The following is a 20189-nucleotide window of genomic DNA, read 5'->3' on the forward strand; positions in this document are numbered from 1 at the left end:
AACAATCTTCTCCGGAAAAGCATGGTTGCAGTCAATTGTTTGGAAGAAGTGGGGAGTCCTTCTACCACTTCCCACCTGGCCATAACAATACCATTCTTTTCCTCATCGATGAAACAAATAAAGATTAAAAGTACAGATGAAATAATCTATTTGAGGCCCCCTAACTGGGAGGTCATCAAAATGTTGCATTTATTGAAGTATGCTATTTCAGCTGCTTGATATTTTCCATAATCATAGCATTACTACCTTTAGGTCTCACTAACACAAAACCATCAGAGGTTCCAACATTTATAGAGCACTCCCTCCCATTCCCCCAACAGAAAACTTCCAAACATATTTATCAAATGCAAATACCAAAATCCTATAATAACGAGGTTTTCCACACAAATTTTGGGTATTTTCCAAACTAATCTTCACAGAGGCATGTTTAGCTCACAATACCAACTACAATTTGAGAATTGGTTTTCTCAATAGATTTTAAATACTACTAAATAGAAATGGGAAAGAGGGGAGGGGAAGGAAATAAAATCTTAAGTTAATACTATTTTTATCTCCACAGATATCTCCAGATCTGCATTTTGGTTTCCAGCATTTTCCATTTTTATTTTAAATTAAAATTAGGGTTTGCTTCTGCTCACTATCCAGCAATCCCGAATGGAATACTTTTACAGTGTGACTCTGTTTTATCTGCAAGGGTCTTCACAGTCAAGGTGATTTGTCAGCACCCATGAGGTAACATTCAGCACATCAGTGCCTTCAGGCAGGGAGAGAACAAAAAGTGATACAAGTTGGGATGGAATAAAAACAGAAAATGTTTTGGGCAAGCACAGTTGCTTTGACATTATGAATCAGAGTGCATACAATTTAGTAAAGAGAAGAATAATCATCTTCTTAGGTAGTCTCTCAGAGCTGAGGATGACTGGCAGTTGGATGAATTCTGAGACGGCGGAAGGAAAGTAATAGTCCAAAACCGGCGAGGTATTTCCACATAATTTCTACTATTTTCTAAAATAATTAATTTACTTTCTACTTTTAATGAATGTCGAGTTTTAATCGACAATTCCCAATGTACAAATATTGTGTGTCAAAAGCTAAAATTTCATCTTCACCATTTTGTCTAGGCGCCGTCACAACCCATTCAATAAATTACAGTACTGTAGGGAAAAAAACATTATCTGTACTTCAGTCCACTATACAAACTTAATCCAGTCCCACAAACCAGCCAATTCCTGTCACATATATTCCATGTTAACTAGACATGAATTATGTAAATCTAGAGCAATGTTTTAGAAATTAGTTATATATGGAACATTTAAACCATTTCAAATGAACAGGAATGAAACTTGCAGCCTCTCTGATGGCCCACAGCACTGCTTCTCATTCCCAAGGCCCACCTCACAGACCTGTGCAACACAGGTATCTTTGTCCCACATTAAAATAGTTACACAACCAAATACATTGGGGTGATTCTCCCAGCCTGCTGCACTGATGGAGTAGCGCAGTGGGCCGGGGGACATAAGACAGACCAGGAACTGAAGTCTCCAGGCCTGCTAGCCTCCTTCCCCTTTCCCACCAGGAGTGTTTCATTCCAGCGGGGTTTACAACAGTTCCCCACTAATGGGCAGCTGGCGGCCTGACCCCGCTGGAGTGAAGGGAGGCCATGGATGTCCCCCCACGAGGTGAAGGGTGAAAGGGAGGAGGGGCGGATCGTGCCCCTGGGTATTGCCAGCTTGGCAGTGCTAGCCTGACACTGCCCAATGGGCAAAATGGCAATTTCCTGGGGGCAGCTTGGCACTGCCCACCAAGCATGAAGCAATGCCAAGGGTGCAGAACCTAATGGGGGCGATCAGTGGGGGTCCCACCGCTACTCTGCAGTTGGGATCCGTGACAGAGGGAGGGTGGACAGCAATCGGGGCTGGCCTGGACACGTCCAAAGGGGGCCAGCGATCAGGGGTGGCAGGGAGGGGGGGTCATTTTGAAAATCCTGCTGAAAGAAACCAGTGAGATTTACTCCAGTTTTAATACAAATTCAGCACTTAGAATTTTTTTAGTAGGTTCCCAGATATTCATTTATTTAATGTGAAATTTGCTACACAGCATCAGCAACAATTCTGTCAAGAAGTGGACAGATTTTTGGCAAATATTATTGTTATTGTTCATCCTGGTTTTTCATATCTCATGATTTGTAAATCCAGCTTTGCATAAGTGGGCTATGTTGAATGTTTAGAATCATAGAGTCCCTACGGTGCAGGAGGCCACCATTCAGCCCATTGAGCCTGCATCAACAACAATCCCAACACGCATCATCCCCGTAACACACGTATTTACCTTACTACGCTCCTGACACATGCCAATCAATCTAACCCGCACATCTTTGGAGTGTTGGAAGAAATTGGAGCACTAGGAGGAAACCAATGCAGACACCAGGAGAACATGCAAATTCCACAGTGACCTGAGGCTGGAATTGAACCCAAGACCCTGGCGCTGTGAGGCAGCAGTTCTAACATATGCCATGGGGTTGCCATGACCAACACATTTAGTGCTGCAGAGGAAGCAGTGATGGATTCAGCTCCATTGATCATAGGAATCAGAATCATATGATGCTTCATATATCTGCACACATGCATTTTAACAGCAGGGGCAATAGATGACAATCAGGAGTGAGCATCTGACTATTTTACCTTTCCAACAGGCAGTGGACACACACTTACTGCTGTTTGATAAGGACAACTAAGCCAAACTGGAGTCTAACAAGGACATTCCTATGATAATATCTCATTGGGTTAGTGTTTTACCTAAAAATTCATCAGTGTACATCTACACCTATTACACAACACATACTGGCAGTCTAAGTATCCTGTATAACAGGATGCATTGCCAAGCATTACTTTGGTTAAACTTTCACACCAGATCAGTAATTAAAATATGCAAAATGTAGTCTACACATGCCACTTCCAAGAAAGCAAACTGACTCAAAACTAGTTGTATAGATTCCCAATCAAACTAATGCTCGTATACCACCTGTCACTGATTGTACCATTAATTATACCCATTTATATCCCCCACATATACGTAGTAATCTGTTTATGATATACCTCAATGCCAGTATAAACTCAACAAAAACTTAGTGTCTATTACATGAACGATTGACTGAATGAATGAAGCAGGGTAAAGTGAATATGTCCTTTCCGAACAAAATTAAGAAAATAGGTTAATATCAAAAGAAAGTTTGAGAGGGGATAAAACTAACCTGACCCTTGTCAGTTTTTAAAAGCAGAGATGCATGAGCTTCCATTAAACTGTAGGGAACAATTAAAATAGCAGGGGGATTTGTAGATTTTATTTTTAAAAGAAGTACAATTCCTCTTGCCACATAAAAATAAAGTAATTGTGTGACTGACACCTGGACTCTCAGATCCTAATTTATAAATGGAAAATCTTATCTAAATTCAGTAATTATTTTGGCATACCCACTGGAACCATGTTGAAAATCCCCTCCCGAAGAGGGCCACAGAATCGCAGTGGAGAATTCCTGGTATAGCCAGTATAATCACCAGCCAGTATATGACAAACCCTGGTCAAAGGTCCCTGACCCAAAATTTTGATTTTGTTTCTCTTTCCACAGCAGGTATCAGTCCTGCTGAGTATTTGTAGCATTTTCTATTTTTATTTCCAATTTCCATAATTCGCAGTGTTTTCTACTGTGCCACAGTTATACAGATCAAAAAGCTCCCAAGATCTGTGCTGAGTACACAGTGGCACAGGGGTTAGCACTGCTGCCTCACAGCACCAGGGACCGGGGTTCAATTCTGGCCTTGGATCACTGTCTGTATGGAGTTTGCACATTCTCCCAGTGACTGTGTGGGTTGCCTCCGAGTGCTCCGGTTTCCTCCAACAGTCCAAAGACACACGTGTTAGGTTGATTAGCACTAGTGTCGGGAATCAGCAGGGTAAATATATGGGGTTTCGGGAATAGGGCTTGGATAGGATTGTGGTCGGTGCAGACTCGAAAAGCTGAATAGCCTCCTTCTGTACTATAGGACCATATGATATCTGCCAGAGCAGAAACTGCACGTCATAGCTTTAGTTAAACTTATTTCAGCATTAAAAATTCCTGTGGAAACCACAATGACGTCCATTCTCTGTTTATTCAAACATTTTAATTCATGAACCAACAATTTAAAAACCTGTTTGTTTTTAACAAACAAATAATAGCTGGAGTAGAAATGAAATATTACCTTCCAAAAGCTTCTGCAAACTGCTTCTCATCACATGTATGTTCTCAATACCAATAAACTGGAACCTAATGTTGGAATAATGATCTTCATTTTCATATCCCTTCCCAGCTGCTCTGTTTGCCATGGCATTCAGCTATAAAAGAAATCAACACTATGATCGTTGCCTCTAAAAATTTGCAAACTGGAAGCAGTATCTCTGTCCCTCTCTGGGTTTTGAAAATTCTGCTGATTAGCTGAAAGAAATGTTTTCTGCCTTCCTGCAGTAGAAAATCTGCTGTTGGTGGCTTGACCAAAGAGTCTCCCTGGTCTGGGAAGCTGTTCCTACTTCAAACTGTTCCGAGTGTATCAAAAGAATTGTAGAGTTCATCCAAAGGATTCAATTCCAGTACTGAGTGAGCATTAGACTTTGCTGTATTGAACCTGTTTAAAGGATTTGTCTGAAGGAAGTTTGGTTTTGATTGGAACATCTTAGATATATTTATTAAGAGTTACACATTTTTGTTGTTGTTTTGTTCTTGTTTGTAATTATTGCTAATTTTCTTACCACTCAGTAACAGCATTCTTATTTAAACTTGGTTTGATGAAAGCTGCTTAGTGGGTCATTTAAATCATAACTGATGATAAACCTATCATGCTTTTCATAAGCCAAATACAAGGTGCAAAACTTATGGTCCACAAGAGTTTCATAAAACACTGGAGTTTCTGACCTGAACCACAACACTACACAAATGGACAATTTTACATTTTCCCACATTATACTCCATTTGCCAGATCTTTATCCATCCACTTTACCTATCCATATATTTTTGAGGCTGCTTTATGAACCCCTCACAACTACTTTCTGACCTATCTCTGTGTCATGAGCAGATTTGGCAACCATCCCTTCAAAGTCATGCATATGTAAAGCTGTCAACAGTCAGGGGCCTAGCACTGATCCCTGTGGCACACCACTTGTCATGTTCTGTGAACCTGAAAAATACCCATTTATGCCTACTATCTGCTTCCTGTTAGCCAGCCAATCTTCTACCCACGCCAATCTATTATCCCCTATTAGTATTTTCAAACTTTTAGTCTGGTGACCCACTTTTACAGAACGGCCATTCCTTGTGACCCACTGACCAGGCAAGCTGCAGTACTGCTGTCACAGTCACAATCTAAACTGAATTTACTGTACATTTAAAAATATACCTTAACTTTCATAAAGTTGAATTATATCAGGTAATAAATAATAAGCTTTTCCTCTTCATGCTGACTATGTCATTATCTGAGTTGAGAAATCCTCACTGCTTTACCGCTTTCTACAAAATGCACGCTACGAACAGCATCCTGCTTTTCAACAGGATCATACAACATCCCATGATGTTTTGAACACATCCTGCGATATTTTGAACAGGATCACACAACATTTTTTTTTGAAAACAGGATACCTGGCAACCCATTTTCAACACCCCCACAACCCAAGTGTAGGCTGCAATCCCATTTTGAAAACTATGCCCTATACCAGGAGCTTTTACTTCCCATAATAATGTGACACTTCAGAAATGCCTTCTGAAAGTACACTACGTTCATCAGTTCCCTGTTATCCCCAACATGTTATTCCATTAAGAACTCCAATGAGGTTAAAATCATGTTTACCGTCCCTGACTCTCACTTATCCAAATGCCTTCTATAGTTTCTTTAATAATAGTTTGTAACATTTTCCCTCTGACAGATGTTAGGCTAACTTGCCTGTAGTTTTCCACTGTGTCTCCCTTCCTTATTGGATAATGGGAGTTACATTCTCTATCTTCCAACATAATGGGGCCTTCACAAATCTAGGGAGTTTGATAAAATTAAAACTATGTGTCAACTATCTCACTAGCCACTTACTTTATGACCCTAGGATGAAGTCCACCAGGGCCTGGGTACTTGCCAGCCCACAGCTCCAACAATTCAGAAATTTTCCTGAGTTCCTCCCTCCCATTTCCCAATTTATAGCTGCTTCTGGATGTATCCAACATATCAAGGAGGTGGCCATGCTATCACCCTTTCTAGCACAGGTTACTGTGCCAGAATAGGCTGGTCTCCACACTCCACTTGGAGGGCCCTAGATTCCACAGCACTCTCTCCAGTGGCATACAGATCCAAATTTCACACTCATGCATTCTTCAGGTTGAATTACCACGTATCAATTATGGCACTGCAGAAACATTAAAGAAAACATTAATGGATTTCAGTCTTTTGACTCAATGCCTGGTTAATCATTTAGCAAGTAAAAATACCTTTGGTCTTGTGTCTACCACATACATGAAAGAACTTCCTGGATTGGCCTTGTTGATGGCTTGTAACATCTGTTCATCCTCCACACACCTGGCACTGAATCCTGACAGTGGCTGACTACACCGACAGATGGCAGCCTGTTGAAATGTGAAATCACATTAGAGATGGGGTGGGAATAGCACAACTAAAACAAAGTTAAACAGTAAATAATGATTTATTTATTACCAGTCCATCTGGACACACCTACCATTTCCTGGTCTAGAAGTGAAATGTAATTTCTATTACTTTGTCCAGCTGAATAACTTTGGATTGATCCATGCCAAAGTTATATACAAGCCCTGTGTTATGTATTCATATTTTGTTAACAAATCAACCTGAAGGATAAGACTAAGTACAAAAACAAGCATGCACAACTTATTAAAAACAGGAGGAAAGTACTGACCATAGTAATTAAATGGTTAAAATAACATGCAGTCTGTTTCAAATAAAGGCTTCCTTGAACGTGGAATGCACCACCTTGGCAACATAAATTAGTGCAGTCGTTTGACAAGTTTACACACATGCAAACAGGAGAAGGGTATTTAACCCATCAAACCTGTTCCTCAATTTATGAGGTCGTGTTTACATGCATCTACGGTTGAAACATTTAACATCCGTCCTCAGAGTTCTGTTGAGGCCGCAGCTGGAGTACTGTGTGCAGTTTTGGTCACCACACTTGCGGAAGGGTATACTTGCTTTGGAGGGAGTGCAGAGAAGGTTCACTAGGCTGATACCAGAGATGAGGGGGTTAGCCTATGAAGAGAGACTGAATAGACTGGGTCTGTACTTGTTGGAGTTTAGAAGGCTGAGGGGGGATCTTATAGAGATATAAGATAATGAAGGGGATAAGATAGGGTAGAGGTAGAGAGATTCTTCCCGCTCAGAAAAGATAGCAGGACTTAAGGGCACAGCCTCAAAATAAGGTGGGAGGGGGCAGTTTAGATCAGAGTTGAGGAGGAACTTCTTCACTCAAAGGATGGCGAATCTCTGGAATTCTCTGCCCATTGAAGTGGTGGAGGCTACCTCGCTGAATATATTCAAGTCATTGGTAGATAGGTTTTTGATAGACAAGGGAATTAAGGGTTATGGGGAGAAAGCGGGAAAGTGGAACTGATCCACTTCAGATCAGCCATGATCTTATTGAATGGTGGGGCAGGTTCAAAGGGCTAGATGGCCTACTCCTGCTCCTATTTCTTATGTTCTTATTAAAAATTTAACAATGTTAAAATTGCCAATTGGTCAAGTCTCAACATCTTTAAAAGGGAACAAGGTCCAGATCTTTACTAGCATGACATTTCCACTCTGCATGACAAAAATGCTTCCTGAAATCACTCTTAAACAGCCTAGCTCTAATTTCAAGATTGTGCCTTCTTATCCTGGATTCCCCCTCTAGAGCAAATACTACACCTACTCTCCAATCCAGTCTGTATGAGAGTGGAAAATCATGTCTCACCAACTTGATTGAGTTTTTTGACGGTGAAACTGAGAAGGTAGTTGAGGGCAGTGCAGTTGATGTTGTCTACATGGACATTAGCAAGGCCTTTGACAAGGTACCGCATGGTATGTTGTTGCATAAATCTTACGAGGTCCAGGGTGAAGTAGCCAATTGGATACAAAATTGGCTTGATGACAGAAGACAGAGGGTAGTCGTAGACAGTTGTTTTTCAAACTGGAGGCCTGTGTCCAGCACTATGCCTCAGGGATCAGTGCTGGTCCACTGCTATGTCATTTATACTAATGATGTAGGCGAAAATTTAGGAGTCATAGTTAGTAAGTTTGCAAAGGACACCAAGACTGCTGACATTATGGACAGTGAAGAAGGTTTTCTAGGATTGCAATGGGATCTTGATCAATTGGGCCAGTGGGCTGATGAATGGCAGATGGAGTTTAATTTTGATAAATGCGAGGTGATGCATTTTTGTAGATCGAACCAGGGCAGGACTTACTCAGTTAATGGTAGGGCATTGGAGATAGTTATAGAACAAAGAGATCTAGGGTTACAGGTTTATAGTTCCTTGAAAGTGGGGTCACAAGTGGACGGGGTAGAAGGCACTCGCATGCTTGGTTCCATTGGTCAGGACATTGAATACAGAAATTGGGATATATTGTTGAAGTTATGCAAGACATTGGTAAGGCCACACTTGGAATACTGTGCACAGTTCTATTATCATCTATTGGTCATCCTATTATACAAAGAATATTATTAAACTAGGAAGAGTGCAGACAAGATTTATGAGGATGCTACTGGGACTTGATGGTTTGAATTACAAGGAGAGGTTGGATAGGCTGGGACTTTTTCTTTGGAGTGTAGGAGGCTTGGGGGTGATCATTGAGGTCTATAAAATAATGGGGGGCATAGATAAAGGTAGCTAGTCAACATCTTTTCCCAAAGATAGGGGAGTCTAAAACTAGACGGCATAGGTTTAAGATGAGGGGGTTCCTCTGAACCCTTTTGTTACAAAAGGGTCCAGAGGGGCCATTTTTTCCCACAGAGAGGGTGGTGAGTGTCTGGAATGAGCTGCAAGGTGTAGTTGTAGAGGCAGGTACAATTTTGTTTTTTAACAAGCATTTAGACAGTTATATAAATAAGATGGGTATAGAGGGATATGGGCAAAATGTGGGCAATTGGGAATAGCTTAGTGGTTAAAACTGGGTGGTATGGACAGATTGAACCATCCTACCATGTTTCCACGCTGTAAACCTCTATGACTATTATCGATATGTCTCCGGTTTTAAGCAAAACATTCAAGTTAAGTTGACTATAAAAAAAGAATGTCAGCATGAGGGAAGAGGCTCTGATGAAGAGTCTTCCAGATTCGAAAGGTCAGCTCTATTCTCTCCCCACAGATGCTGTCAGAACTGCTGAGTTTTCCAGCATTTTCTTTTGTTTCAGTTTCCAGCACCCACAGTAATGTGCTTTCATTTGAGGGAAGAAACTGATTGGCGAGTAGTGAGTGTTTTTCGAATATCAAGTTTGTATCTCTAGGTTTATTTCATTGTCATTTCATATGGCAGGGCACTACCGACCCGCAAAATGCAGATCTTGTGCCAGGTGGGAACTTGAGTAGTTTCTTCTGCTGCAGAAAGTGTTGTCACGTGGAGAAGTTTGAGTTCCAGGTTTCAAAGTTTGAGCAGCAGTTGGTGTCACTACAGGGTATCCACAAGACCTACATGGAGGGCATGTTTCTAGCGGTGTGAACCCTACAGCTTAAGCAAAGGGAAATGGTTGAACACCAGGTAGTCAATGAGGACCAGGCAGATGATCCAGAGAGTGCATTTCACTTCCTTACTAGCATTTATTTCTGAATACTGGTGAGCTTGATGATTCCCCTGAAAGTTGTAGTCAAAAGAACTTCAGAAAAGAGGTTATTCAGCCCTTTGTACCTACTCCTTCATTCAATACGATCCTCTATCTATCTATCTCAATACCATATTCCCCTGCTATCCTCATACCACTTGACGCATTTAGAGTCTAGAAATATATAATATTCAATGATTTGGTCGCCAAGCCTTCTGTGGTAGAAACTTCCACAGGTTCACCACCCTCTGAATAAAGAGGTTTCTCCTCATCTTAGGATATATAGTCAGCCATTTAGGGCTAAGACTGTGACTCTTATTTCCAGGCACTCTGGCAAGGAAGCAGCATTCCTTCTTCTAGTCTGTCCAGTTCCATCAGAATTTTGTACATTTCAACGAGATCCTCTCTCATTCTTCTAAATTCCAGTGAATGCCAGCCATTCTCTCCACATACGACAATCCTGCCATTCCAGAAAACAATCTAAAACATTTGATGCACTTTCTCAATGGCAAGTTTTTCCTTTGATTTCAAGAGGACTAGAATACAAAAGCAGGGATGCACTGCTGAGGCTTTAAGGGGTTCTGGTCACACCACATTGGGATTATTGTGAGCCACTTTGGGGCCCTGTATCTAAGGAAGGATGTGCTGGCCTTGGAGGGGGTCCAGAGGAGATTTACAAGAATAATCTCAGGAATGAAATGGTTGGCGTATGAAGAGCGTTTGAGGACTCTGAGTCTGTGCTTGATGATGCATTGTAGGATCTCATTGAAACTTACGGAAAACTGAAAGGCCTGAACAAAGTGAATTTGGGGAAAATATTTCCATTAGTAGAAGAGACCAGGATCCGAGGGCACAGTCTCAAGGTAAAGGGACCATCCTTTAGAACAGAGATGAGGAGGAATTTCTTCAGCCAGATGGTGGTGAATCTATGGAACTCATTGCCAGAGGTGAGGTCATTGAGTGAGGCAGGGATAAAGAGGTTCTTGATTAGTAAAGGGATCAAAGGTTACAGGGAAATGATGGGAGAATGGGGTTGAGAAACTTATCAGCCATGATTGTATGGCAGAACAGGCTCAGTGGGCCAAATGGCTTAATTCTGCTCCACTATCATGTGATTTTAAGAGGGCAAAAACAGCACACGATACTCCAGGTTGGTCTCATCAAGGCAGAGTTCAGCGGCAGGAAGACATCCTTGCACTTGTACTCAAGTCCTCTTGCAACAAAGTTCAACAAAATGAGCCTTCTTAACTGCTTGTTGTACCTGCATGTTTGCTTTCAGTGACTAATATACAAGAACATGCGGGTCCCTTTGTATGTCAACATTTTCAAATAGATCACAATTGAATAATACTCAACCATTCTGTTTTTCCTTCCAAAAAAAAAGATAACTTCATATTTATCCACATTATACTGCATCTGTCATGTATTTCCCCACTCGCTCAATTTGTCTAAATCCTCTTGAAGCCTCCAACATTTATTGCTCATCTCTAGTTGCCTTTGAACTGAGTGGCTTGCAGAGGACATTTAAGAATCAGCTGTATTGCTGTGGATCTAGAGTCACGTGTGGGCAGACAAGGACAACAGATTTCCTTCCCTGACGGACATTAGTGAATGGGTTTTTGCAAAAAGCGACAATGATTTCATGATCATCATTAGACTTCTTAAATTCCAAATTTTTATTGAATTCAATCCTTACCATTTGCAGAGGTGGGATTCAAACCTGAGTCCCCAGATCATTACCCTGGGTCTCTGAATTACTCGTCCAGTGGGACAGTTCTCCCAATTTTGGCACAAATTCACAGATGTTAGTGAGTAGGACTTTGTGGGTTGAATGGGCATGGTACGCCTTTGGTCATTCCAGTTTTGTTTAACCTATTTGTTACGATTTGATACGACTGAGTGGCTTCCTAGGTGCTTCATAACCGACCTTGTCAAGGGCAATTAGGAATGGATGATAAATGTTAATTGTGCCACCAATGCTCAAATCCCATGAATAAATAAAAAAGTTGCAGGGAAATCACTTTTTACGCTCTGTTTCCCACATCTCCATTAAACTGAAAATGAATCCCTTTGGCTTAGGAAAGGTTCATGCAGTAAAATTACCTATCAGGAATCAGAGCATTTAAAAAAAGATGTATTCCTTGAAGCTGAGTCTTCGGAATGATTTGGAAGCATAAAAAGGCTTGCATTTATACAACACCTTTCATGACCACCAGAAAACACAAGGAGCTTTAAGGCAATTTAAGCACTTGTGAAATATAATCATTGCTGTTACAAAGGAAACATGACACTTAATTTGTGCACAGTAAACTCCCACAAACAGCAATATGATAATGACCAGATAACCTGTTGGATAAATATTGAATGAGGGATAAATATCGGCCGGGCCAGGAGAGATGTGAACAGCATGGTGGCACAGTAGTTGGCACTGCTGCCTCACAGCACCAGGCATCCAGGTTCAATTCCAGCCTTGGGTCACTATGTCTGCGGAGTTTGCACTTTCTCCTCATATCTGCGTGGGTTTCCAGTTTCCTCTGTCAGTCCAAAGATGTGCGAGTTAGGTTGAACAGCCATGCTAAATTGACACTAGTGTCGGGGGGGGGTTTAGCAGGGTAAACGTGAGGAGTTGTGGAGATAGGGCCAAGACGGGATTGTGGTAGTACAGGCTCAATAGGCTGAATGTCTTCCTTCAGTACTGTAGGGATTCCATGAAGATCATCATCCTGCCCATCTTTTTTAATAGTGCCATGAGATCTTTTACATCTGCCTGAGGGTGGATGGGGCATCAGTTAAGTCACAGTCAAACGAAGGCAAAGATCAGAAACAGGCAGACACTTACGTTATTTTCTTTGAAAAAATATGAAAGAACAGGAAACCGTCCTCTACTTCTGAACTTTGAGCTGCCGACTATTATTGGCTTGCTTGCTCCCTTTGGTACACACAGAAATGTTGAATATGTATTGCAAGTCTAGAAGGAGCCAGAATAATTGTGTGTTAGAAATATGCATGAAACTTTGCTCCATGAAGTTCATATAAAAGACAGTAAGAACTTCAAAGAACTTATTTTGCTGCCAAAGTATAAAGCTGAAGAAAATCTGATTATAAGAACATAAGAACATAAGAAATAGGAGCAGGAGTAGGCCATCTGGCCCTTCGAGCCTGCCCCGCCATTCAATAAGATCATGGCTGATCTGTCGTGGCTGATCTGTCGTGGCTCAGTTCCACTTTCCCGCCCTCTCCCCATAACCCTTAATCCCCTCTCTTATCAAAAACCCATCAACCCGCTTCTTAAAAATATTTAGCGAGGCAGCCTCCACCACTTCAACGGGCAGAGAATTCCAGAGATTCACCACCCTTTGAGTGAAGAAGTTCCTCCTCAACTCCGTTCTGAACTGCCCCCCCTTTATCTTGAGGCTGTGCCCCCTAGTCCTACTGTCTTTTTTGAGCGGGAAGAGTCTTTCCACCTCTATCCTATCCATCCCATTCATCATCTTATACGTCTCAATGAGATCTCCCCTCATTCTTCTAAACTCTAACGAGTACAAGCCTAGTTTATTCAGCCTCTCCTCATAGCTCAACCCCCTCAACTCCGGTATCAGCCTAGTAAACCTCCTCTGCACTCCCTCCAAGGCCAAAATATCCTTGCGCAGGTGCGGCGCCCAAAACTGCACACAGTACTCCAGCTGCGGCCTCACCAATGCCCTATACAGCTGCAGCAAGACCTCCCTACTTTTATATTCAATCCCCCTCGCTATGAAGGCCAGCATCCCATTCGCCTTCCTGACCACCTGCTGCACCTGCAGGCTGGGTTTTTGCGACTCATGCACAAGGACCCCGAGGTCCCTCTGCACCGTCGCCTGCTGCAGTTTTTCGCCACGTAAGTAATAGTCCTTCCTACCATTCTTCCTACCAAAGTGGACCACCTCACACTTGCCAACATTAAATTCCATTTGCCATTTCCTGGCCCATTCGCCCAGCCTATCTAGATCCTTCTGCAGACTCTCCACACCCTCCGCACAATTTGCCTTTCCCCCAATCTTGGTGTCATCAGCAAATTTCGACACCCTACACTCGGTTCCCTCCTCCAGATCATCTATATAAATGGTAAATAGCTGAGGCCCCAGCACCGACCCCTGGGGCACCCCACTAGTCACCAACCGCCAATCCGAATAGCACCCATTGACCCCCACTCTCTGCCTCCTATTTGACAACCAATCCTCTATCCACGCTAACACCCTACCCCCAACTCCATGTCCTCTGACCTTCTGCAGTAACCTCTTGTGAGGTACCTTATCAAACGCCTTCTGAAAATCCAGAAAGACCACATCCACCGGCTCTCCTCTATCCACCGCCCTAGACACATCCTCATAGAACTCCAGTAAATTTGTCAGACACGACTTCCCTTTAATGAAACCGTGTTGCGTCTGCCCTATCAAGCAATTCCCTTCAAGATGCCTCGCAATTTCCTCCTTAATGACGGATTCTAACATTTTACCTACCACAGACGTTAAACTAACCGGCCTGTAATTCCCCGCCTTTTGCCTGGCACCCTTCTTAAACAACGGCGTAACATTAGCCGTTTTCCAATCCTCCGGCACTTCCCCGGAATCCAGCGACGTCTGGAAAATAACCACCAAGGCATCCACTATCACCTCCGCCATTTCTTTCAGAACCCTCGGATGCATTCCATCCGGTCCTGGGGACTTGTCCACAATCAGCCCCTCCAGTCTGTCGCGCACCACCTCTCTAGTAACAGTAATGTCATTAAGACCCTCCAGTCCTACCACCTTTCCATCGCTAACACCCGGCAAATTATTCACGTCCTCCTCCGTGAAGACAGAATTATTATATTCAATTTCAAATGGACAGTGTTATTTCAACACCAATTTAATATTTATAAGTGCCATCAACGTGACAAAACTTCAAGGTGCTGCACAATAGCATTATCAAATAAAATTTGACAAAAGGCCACACAAGATATTAGAGTCAGTGAAGTATACAGCACAGAAGGCAGCCATTTATCCCATTGTGCCTGTTCTTTAAATAAATTATCTAATTAATCCCACTTCCCTGCTCTTTCCTATAGCCCTGCAACATTTTCCACTTCAATTGGTTACTCAATCTCTACTTTGGCTTGTTTCCACCATCCTACAAACCAATACATTTTAGATTAAATACTATATTGCCCCAACTGCAGTACTGGCGAAATGACTGCATGGAGAACAGGCAGGCTATCAGTGGAGGTTTTCTTAACAGCTCCTGTAAACCATAGAATCCCTACAGTGCAAAAGGCCATTTGGCCCATCAAGTATACACTGACAATAATCCCATCCAGCCCTATCCTTGTAGCCCCATGTATTTATGCTGCTAATCCCCCTAATCTACACATCTTGGGACACTAAGGAGCAATTTAGCATGGCCAATCAACCTAACACACATCTTTGGACTATGAGAGGAAACTGATGCACCTGGAGAAAATCCGCGTACAAAGAACAAAGTGCAAACTCCACACAGACAGTCACCCAAGGCCAGAAGTGAACCTGGGTCCTGGTGCTGTGAGGCATCAGTGCTAACCACTGTGCCACCAGATATATGGTATTAACAGTTAATGTACCAGAAAATACCAAAGCTTTGCAACTCCAATTCCTCAAACAATGTAGTAGAGGGCAGAGCAAGTTGAAAACGTGATTATCTTTTCAGATTTAGGTTTATCAGGTGTCTGGGTTAAAACAACTTCATGACGAAGCAAAAGCCTGGATTATTCCCTTCACATTCCAGAGATGCATAACTCTTGCTGCATTGTGGTTTTCGACAAGCAGCCTTCTGGTGCTTAGAACTAAATGTAATTAATGTACAAATCTGGACAGTGTGTTAGAAAAGTAGCACAGATGAATCTGATTTAGTTCTCATCTGATGTCAACTCACACACTTTTGATCATTTGTCAACAGATAGCAAACCAGAGTGAGAACTGTAATTAATGCTTTTCTTCATCCTCCACCAAGCCCTGAGATACAGTTCACCCACAGCATCCAATTTGCTGCTCTAGCTGAGACCAGCTAAATCATCAGATAAGCACTAAATACAAACAGAAGGATGGTCTGTGCGTAGTTCCATATTATACCGAGCAGGGCTTTGTCCAAGCTAGACTATACATTTTTGAGATGCTCTTAGCTAACTATATGATAACCGGTGATTCTACTGAACAGTAGACACAAATAAATAATAGCAGAGAATCATTATTACTCACCTCATAATCTTCATTTACATCAGTCTGCTCCCAGTATTCATTTGGTACTCCCATTCGCTGAAATTCTTCTTTGATATCAATCATTTTCCAACCCATTCCTCTGTCCATTTCTTTCTGCTTAGGGTTGTATGAGAAAGCATAAAGGTCCTCAAACACCACTGAAATGCAATCAATGAGAAATTTAATAGATGTTAACCTATTGCTGTTTTAAAAGAAACATTCCGAACAAATCAGTACTAGAAAACATGTCGACCACAAACTTAAAAAATGTTGCGCACCAATCTATATCTTCCATGTTTCCAAAGAAACCCATCATTTGAAGGTCTCCAATTCAAGCCACCAAGCAACTGACACCTACCAATAGGATTTCTGCTGTATCTCAAATATAAAACACATACTTTCGCCCTGTGGGAACACACTTCACTATCCAAACTCAGAGATTTTGTGCAGCTTAGCAGATTGCATGCTTTGTAACACTATACTCAAGTTTAATCAGTTAAGATCATGCAGGTTAACAAAGATAACTAATTAATATGCCCCTGGTGATCACACTAAGACCAAACACCCATTTAGATTTTCTAGTTGATCATCAGTGAGAGAATCCAGCTCCCAGTGACATCTAGTTAATTGCAAGTTCTTTCAGCAAAAAGGTCCATCTCCTCTGTTGCTTCCATCTCTCTGCAACCAGTTCTTTTTTTTTGCCATAAAAATATTCAATAATTTGTTTCCAAATCTTGCACATGGGTTTCTGTGCATCTCTAGGAATTCTGAATTAAACAAAATTATTCAGAAACAGCTCACATTTGCCACAAATTTAAACTGAGTTGAGACTATATTACCACAGAAAATAGACCGAAGTGCACCACTCAATGCTAAAGTACTGTAACCAGATTAAAAGTGGCCACCCATTGGGCTCTCAAGCATTAATATGGTTCAGCAACTTGGCATACAGCTATTGAACTTTCCAAGCAATGCTCCAGACTCCATCTTGGGATTTGCAAGTAAATTACCACATTTGAAACATTCACCACCACGTCTCACTGGTTAACCAAATAATCAAATTAATCAGCATCAGATCACCAGATGAGTCTGCCAGATATAATTCTACGGTTATGTTCAAAGAGATCCTACACTACCCACCTCATGCCCCAAACACATCTCCTGCACTCCCTAAATCCAGTTCCCAATTTTCGAGTTCCAAGTCCTTATGGCCCTCCATTAAAACTAAAAGGGAGAATTATTAGATATTCAAGTGTAGTTGTGGGAAATTGCAACAAAACATAGCAATTTTAAGAACAAAGGACAAATGGCCTGATCTGGGAGGGGGAAGGGGTGGTGTTTGCATTGAAGCAACATATGTATGGAAACATTCTTAAAAAGAGGTTTAAGAATCTAAAGATGCCAAACTCGACGTTGAGTCCCAGGGATTGCAATACATCTAACCGAAAAATTAGATTGTGCTCTTCCACCTTTTCTCTGGGCTTCACTGCGGCACCACTAGATCGGACCAAGGTCGAACATGTGTGCATGAGAGCAGGGTGCTGAGTTAAAAAGGCAAGCAACAGGAAGGTTGAGGTCATGCTTGTGGACTGAACAAAAGTGTTCCACAAAGCAGTCACAAAGTCTGTATTTAGTTTTCCCAATGTAGTGGAGACTGCTTTGGAAGCAGCAAATACAATAGACAAATTAAAGCAAGGGCAAGAAATGTTCGGGGCGATGAATGGTGAGGAGGGAAAAGATAAAACAGCAAGAGCTGCACCTTCCTCAATTGCAAGGGAGTGCGCCATGGGAAAGGGATGAGGAGTTGGACATGATGAAAGAGTGGACTAAGGTGTAACGGAGGGGGTAATCCCTGCAGAATGCTGACAGGGAGCGGGGGTACGATGCGTTTCGAGATATCATCATGCTCGAAAGATGATGATCTTTGCTAAAAGATCATCATCTTTGGCACAAATGGTGCAGGATGATTCTTTAAATTCAGCAGTAAGAGAGGTGAGAATTGAGGATGACGGGGGACCCCATCATGGCTCTGGGAGGAAGGGAAAGGGCAGAAATTAATCGAACTCTCAACCACAGGAATCCTTGGTTAAGGAAAAAGGCAGACAAGTCAGAAGCACCATTTTCTAAGGTTACATCAGAACAAATGTGATGGGGGTGAAAAAACTGGAAGAATGCGATGGAGACCTTACAGAGAATGGGATGTGAGCTGGTGTAGTCGAGGTAGCTGTGGGAGTCAGTGGCCAAGAGAAAATGTTGGAAAATCTCAGCAGGTCTGGCAGTATCTGTAAGGAGAGAAAAGAGTTTTGAGTGACCCTTTGTCAAAGTTAAAAGGCATAGAAAGTGGGAGATATTTATACTCCAGGGTGACGGAATGAAAGGTGAGTCATAGCCTCAGAAACCAGGGGAAAAGACTGCTAAAGGCAGTCCACAGACAGGATAAAGAATGTGAATGGCCAAACAGCAAAGGAAAATTGCAACAGGCCAAGGACAGAGATATGGGCACAGGAGCAGGATCATGTGTTAAAATGGCAAGCAACCGGAAGGTCAGAGTCCTGATTACGAACAGACTGAAGGTGCTTGGCAAAGTGATCACCCAGTCTACACTTGGTCTCTCCGATATAGAGGAGGCCTCACTGGGAGCAGTGAAAGGGATAACCTAGTCCACTCCTACTTTTTCTCACCCTTTGCTTCTTTGTCCCATCAATCCCACCCATCTACCCACCCAACATTGTCATCTGTCACAGTTTACTCTCTCATTTCAGCTTCTCTGGCGTTTGGCCATTCACACCCTTTATTCTCCGTGGACACTCATCTTCCCCTGGTTTCTGTGACTACGACTCATTTTTCATTCCCTCACCCTGCTGTATAAATATCTTCTGTTTTCTATGCCTTTTAGCTTTGACAGAGTCACCTGGACTCAAAACATCAGCTCCTTTCTCTCCTTACAGATGCTGCCAGACCTGCTGAGATTTTCCAGCATTTTCGCTTTTGGTTTCAGATTCCAGCATCCATAGTAATTTATCCAATGGGAGTCAGTGGGTTTATAAGGAATAAAGGTGATCATTCTATTATCAGAAAAGGAGGCAGAGGTTAAGGAAGGGATGGAAGTGTCAGAAATGACCATTTAAAAGGGGAGGGGGGTGGAATTTGGAAGCAAAATTGATAAATTTTTCTGGGTCCAAACAAGAGCATGAACTTCACCGATACAGTCATCAATGTGACAGAAAAAGAGTTGCAAGAGCAGTCCTAAGCAGGACTACAACATGCAGTGTCCCATATAACCCATAAAAAGACAGGCGTAACTGGGGCCCATTCAGATACCCATAGCAACACATTTTATAGCAGGGAGTGAGATAAGTTAAAAGAGAAATTATTTAATGACGGAACAAATTCAGCCAGGAAGAGGAGAGTGATAGTAGACAGGGATTGTTCAGGCCTCTGCTCAAGGAAGAGATAGAGAGCCTTCAGACAATCCTGACGGAGGATGAAGGTGTAGAGGGATTGGAAATCCATGGTGAACAGGAAGTAATTAGGGCGAGGGAACCGGAAATTGTTGATATGGCCTTCCCATATATATGAGATGTGTCTGATGCCTTACATAATACCAACAATTTCCAGTTCCGAACAATTCCCTGTCCACCATCACTCTCCTCTGTCTGGCTGAACTTGTTCTGTCACTGAATATTTTCTCCTTTAACATATTAATTTGATGTTGTGGCAGTCTTGAACATTGCCAATTATCATCCAATGTTGGTACAGATCAGGAGCCCAACAATATTAAACTCATAAGGAAACTATAATTTTTTTTTCAATTTTACTTCCCTCCGCCCTCTGAGTGACCGTGTCAACTTAGTGTTGAGTTAAAGGCAGTATAAACTGTGGAGTCATTTTAATTAGGAATTGGACTCAGTACAGAAAAATTCATTTGCCATTGCATCATTACAGCCAACAGAGGAAACATTTGTGTCCCATTTGTCTGGGCTTGTTTTGAATTTAAATTCCAGAGATAAAATCTTTTCACACAATGCATCAGTAAAAACACATTTTATTGCTTTTCTGCTTGAGGATATTGTTCTTTGCAGTATGACTGTTATGCTTGCCTACATA

At 42.0% G+C, this 20189-nt stretch overlaps 1 protein-coding gene across 3 annotated transcripts in view; it reads right to left on the bottom strand.

Annotated features, from left to right (window-relative positions):
- Positions 1-20189, bottom strand: part of mtmr8 (myotubularin related protein 8) — a 45501-nt gene that overhangs the window by 17396 nt on the left and 7916 nt on the right. The window contains exons 4-8 of one of the 3 annotated variants that reach the window (XM_080187436.1): positions 18272-18364; positions 16083-16240; positions 12674-12802; positions 6500-6634; positions 4239-4371 (exon numbers count right to left, since the gene is read on the bottom strand). In XM_080187436.1, coding sequence (XP_080043562.1) covers positions 4239-4371; positions 6500-6634; positions 12674-12802; positions 16083-16240; positions 18272-18364 — 648 coding nt within the window. Of the gene's footprint in view, positions 1-4238; positions 4372-6499; positions 6635-12673; positions 12803-16082; positions 16241-17222; positions 17295-18271; positions 18365-20189 lie in introns of those variants that run through there. The other 2 variants (XM_080187438.1, XM_080187437.1) reach the window with 2 other exon arrangements.

This window comes from Carcharhinus amblyrhynchos, chromosome 4 (genome assembly GCF_965287045.1).
Source record: "Carcharhinus amblyrhynchos chromosome 4, sCarAmb.v2.hapA, whole genome shotgun sequence".
Taxonomy (NCBI): Eukaryota; Metazoa; Chordata; class Chondrichthyes; order Carcharhiniformes; family Carcharhinidae; genus Carcharhinus; species Carcharhinus amblyrhynchos.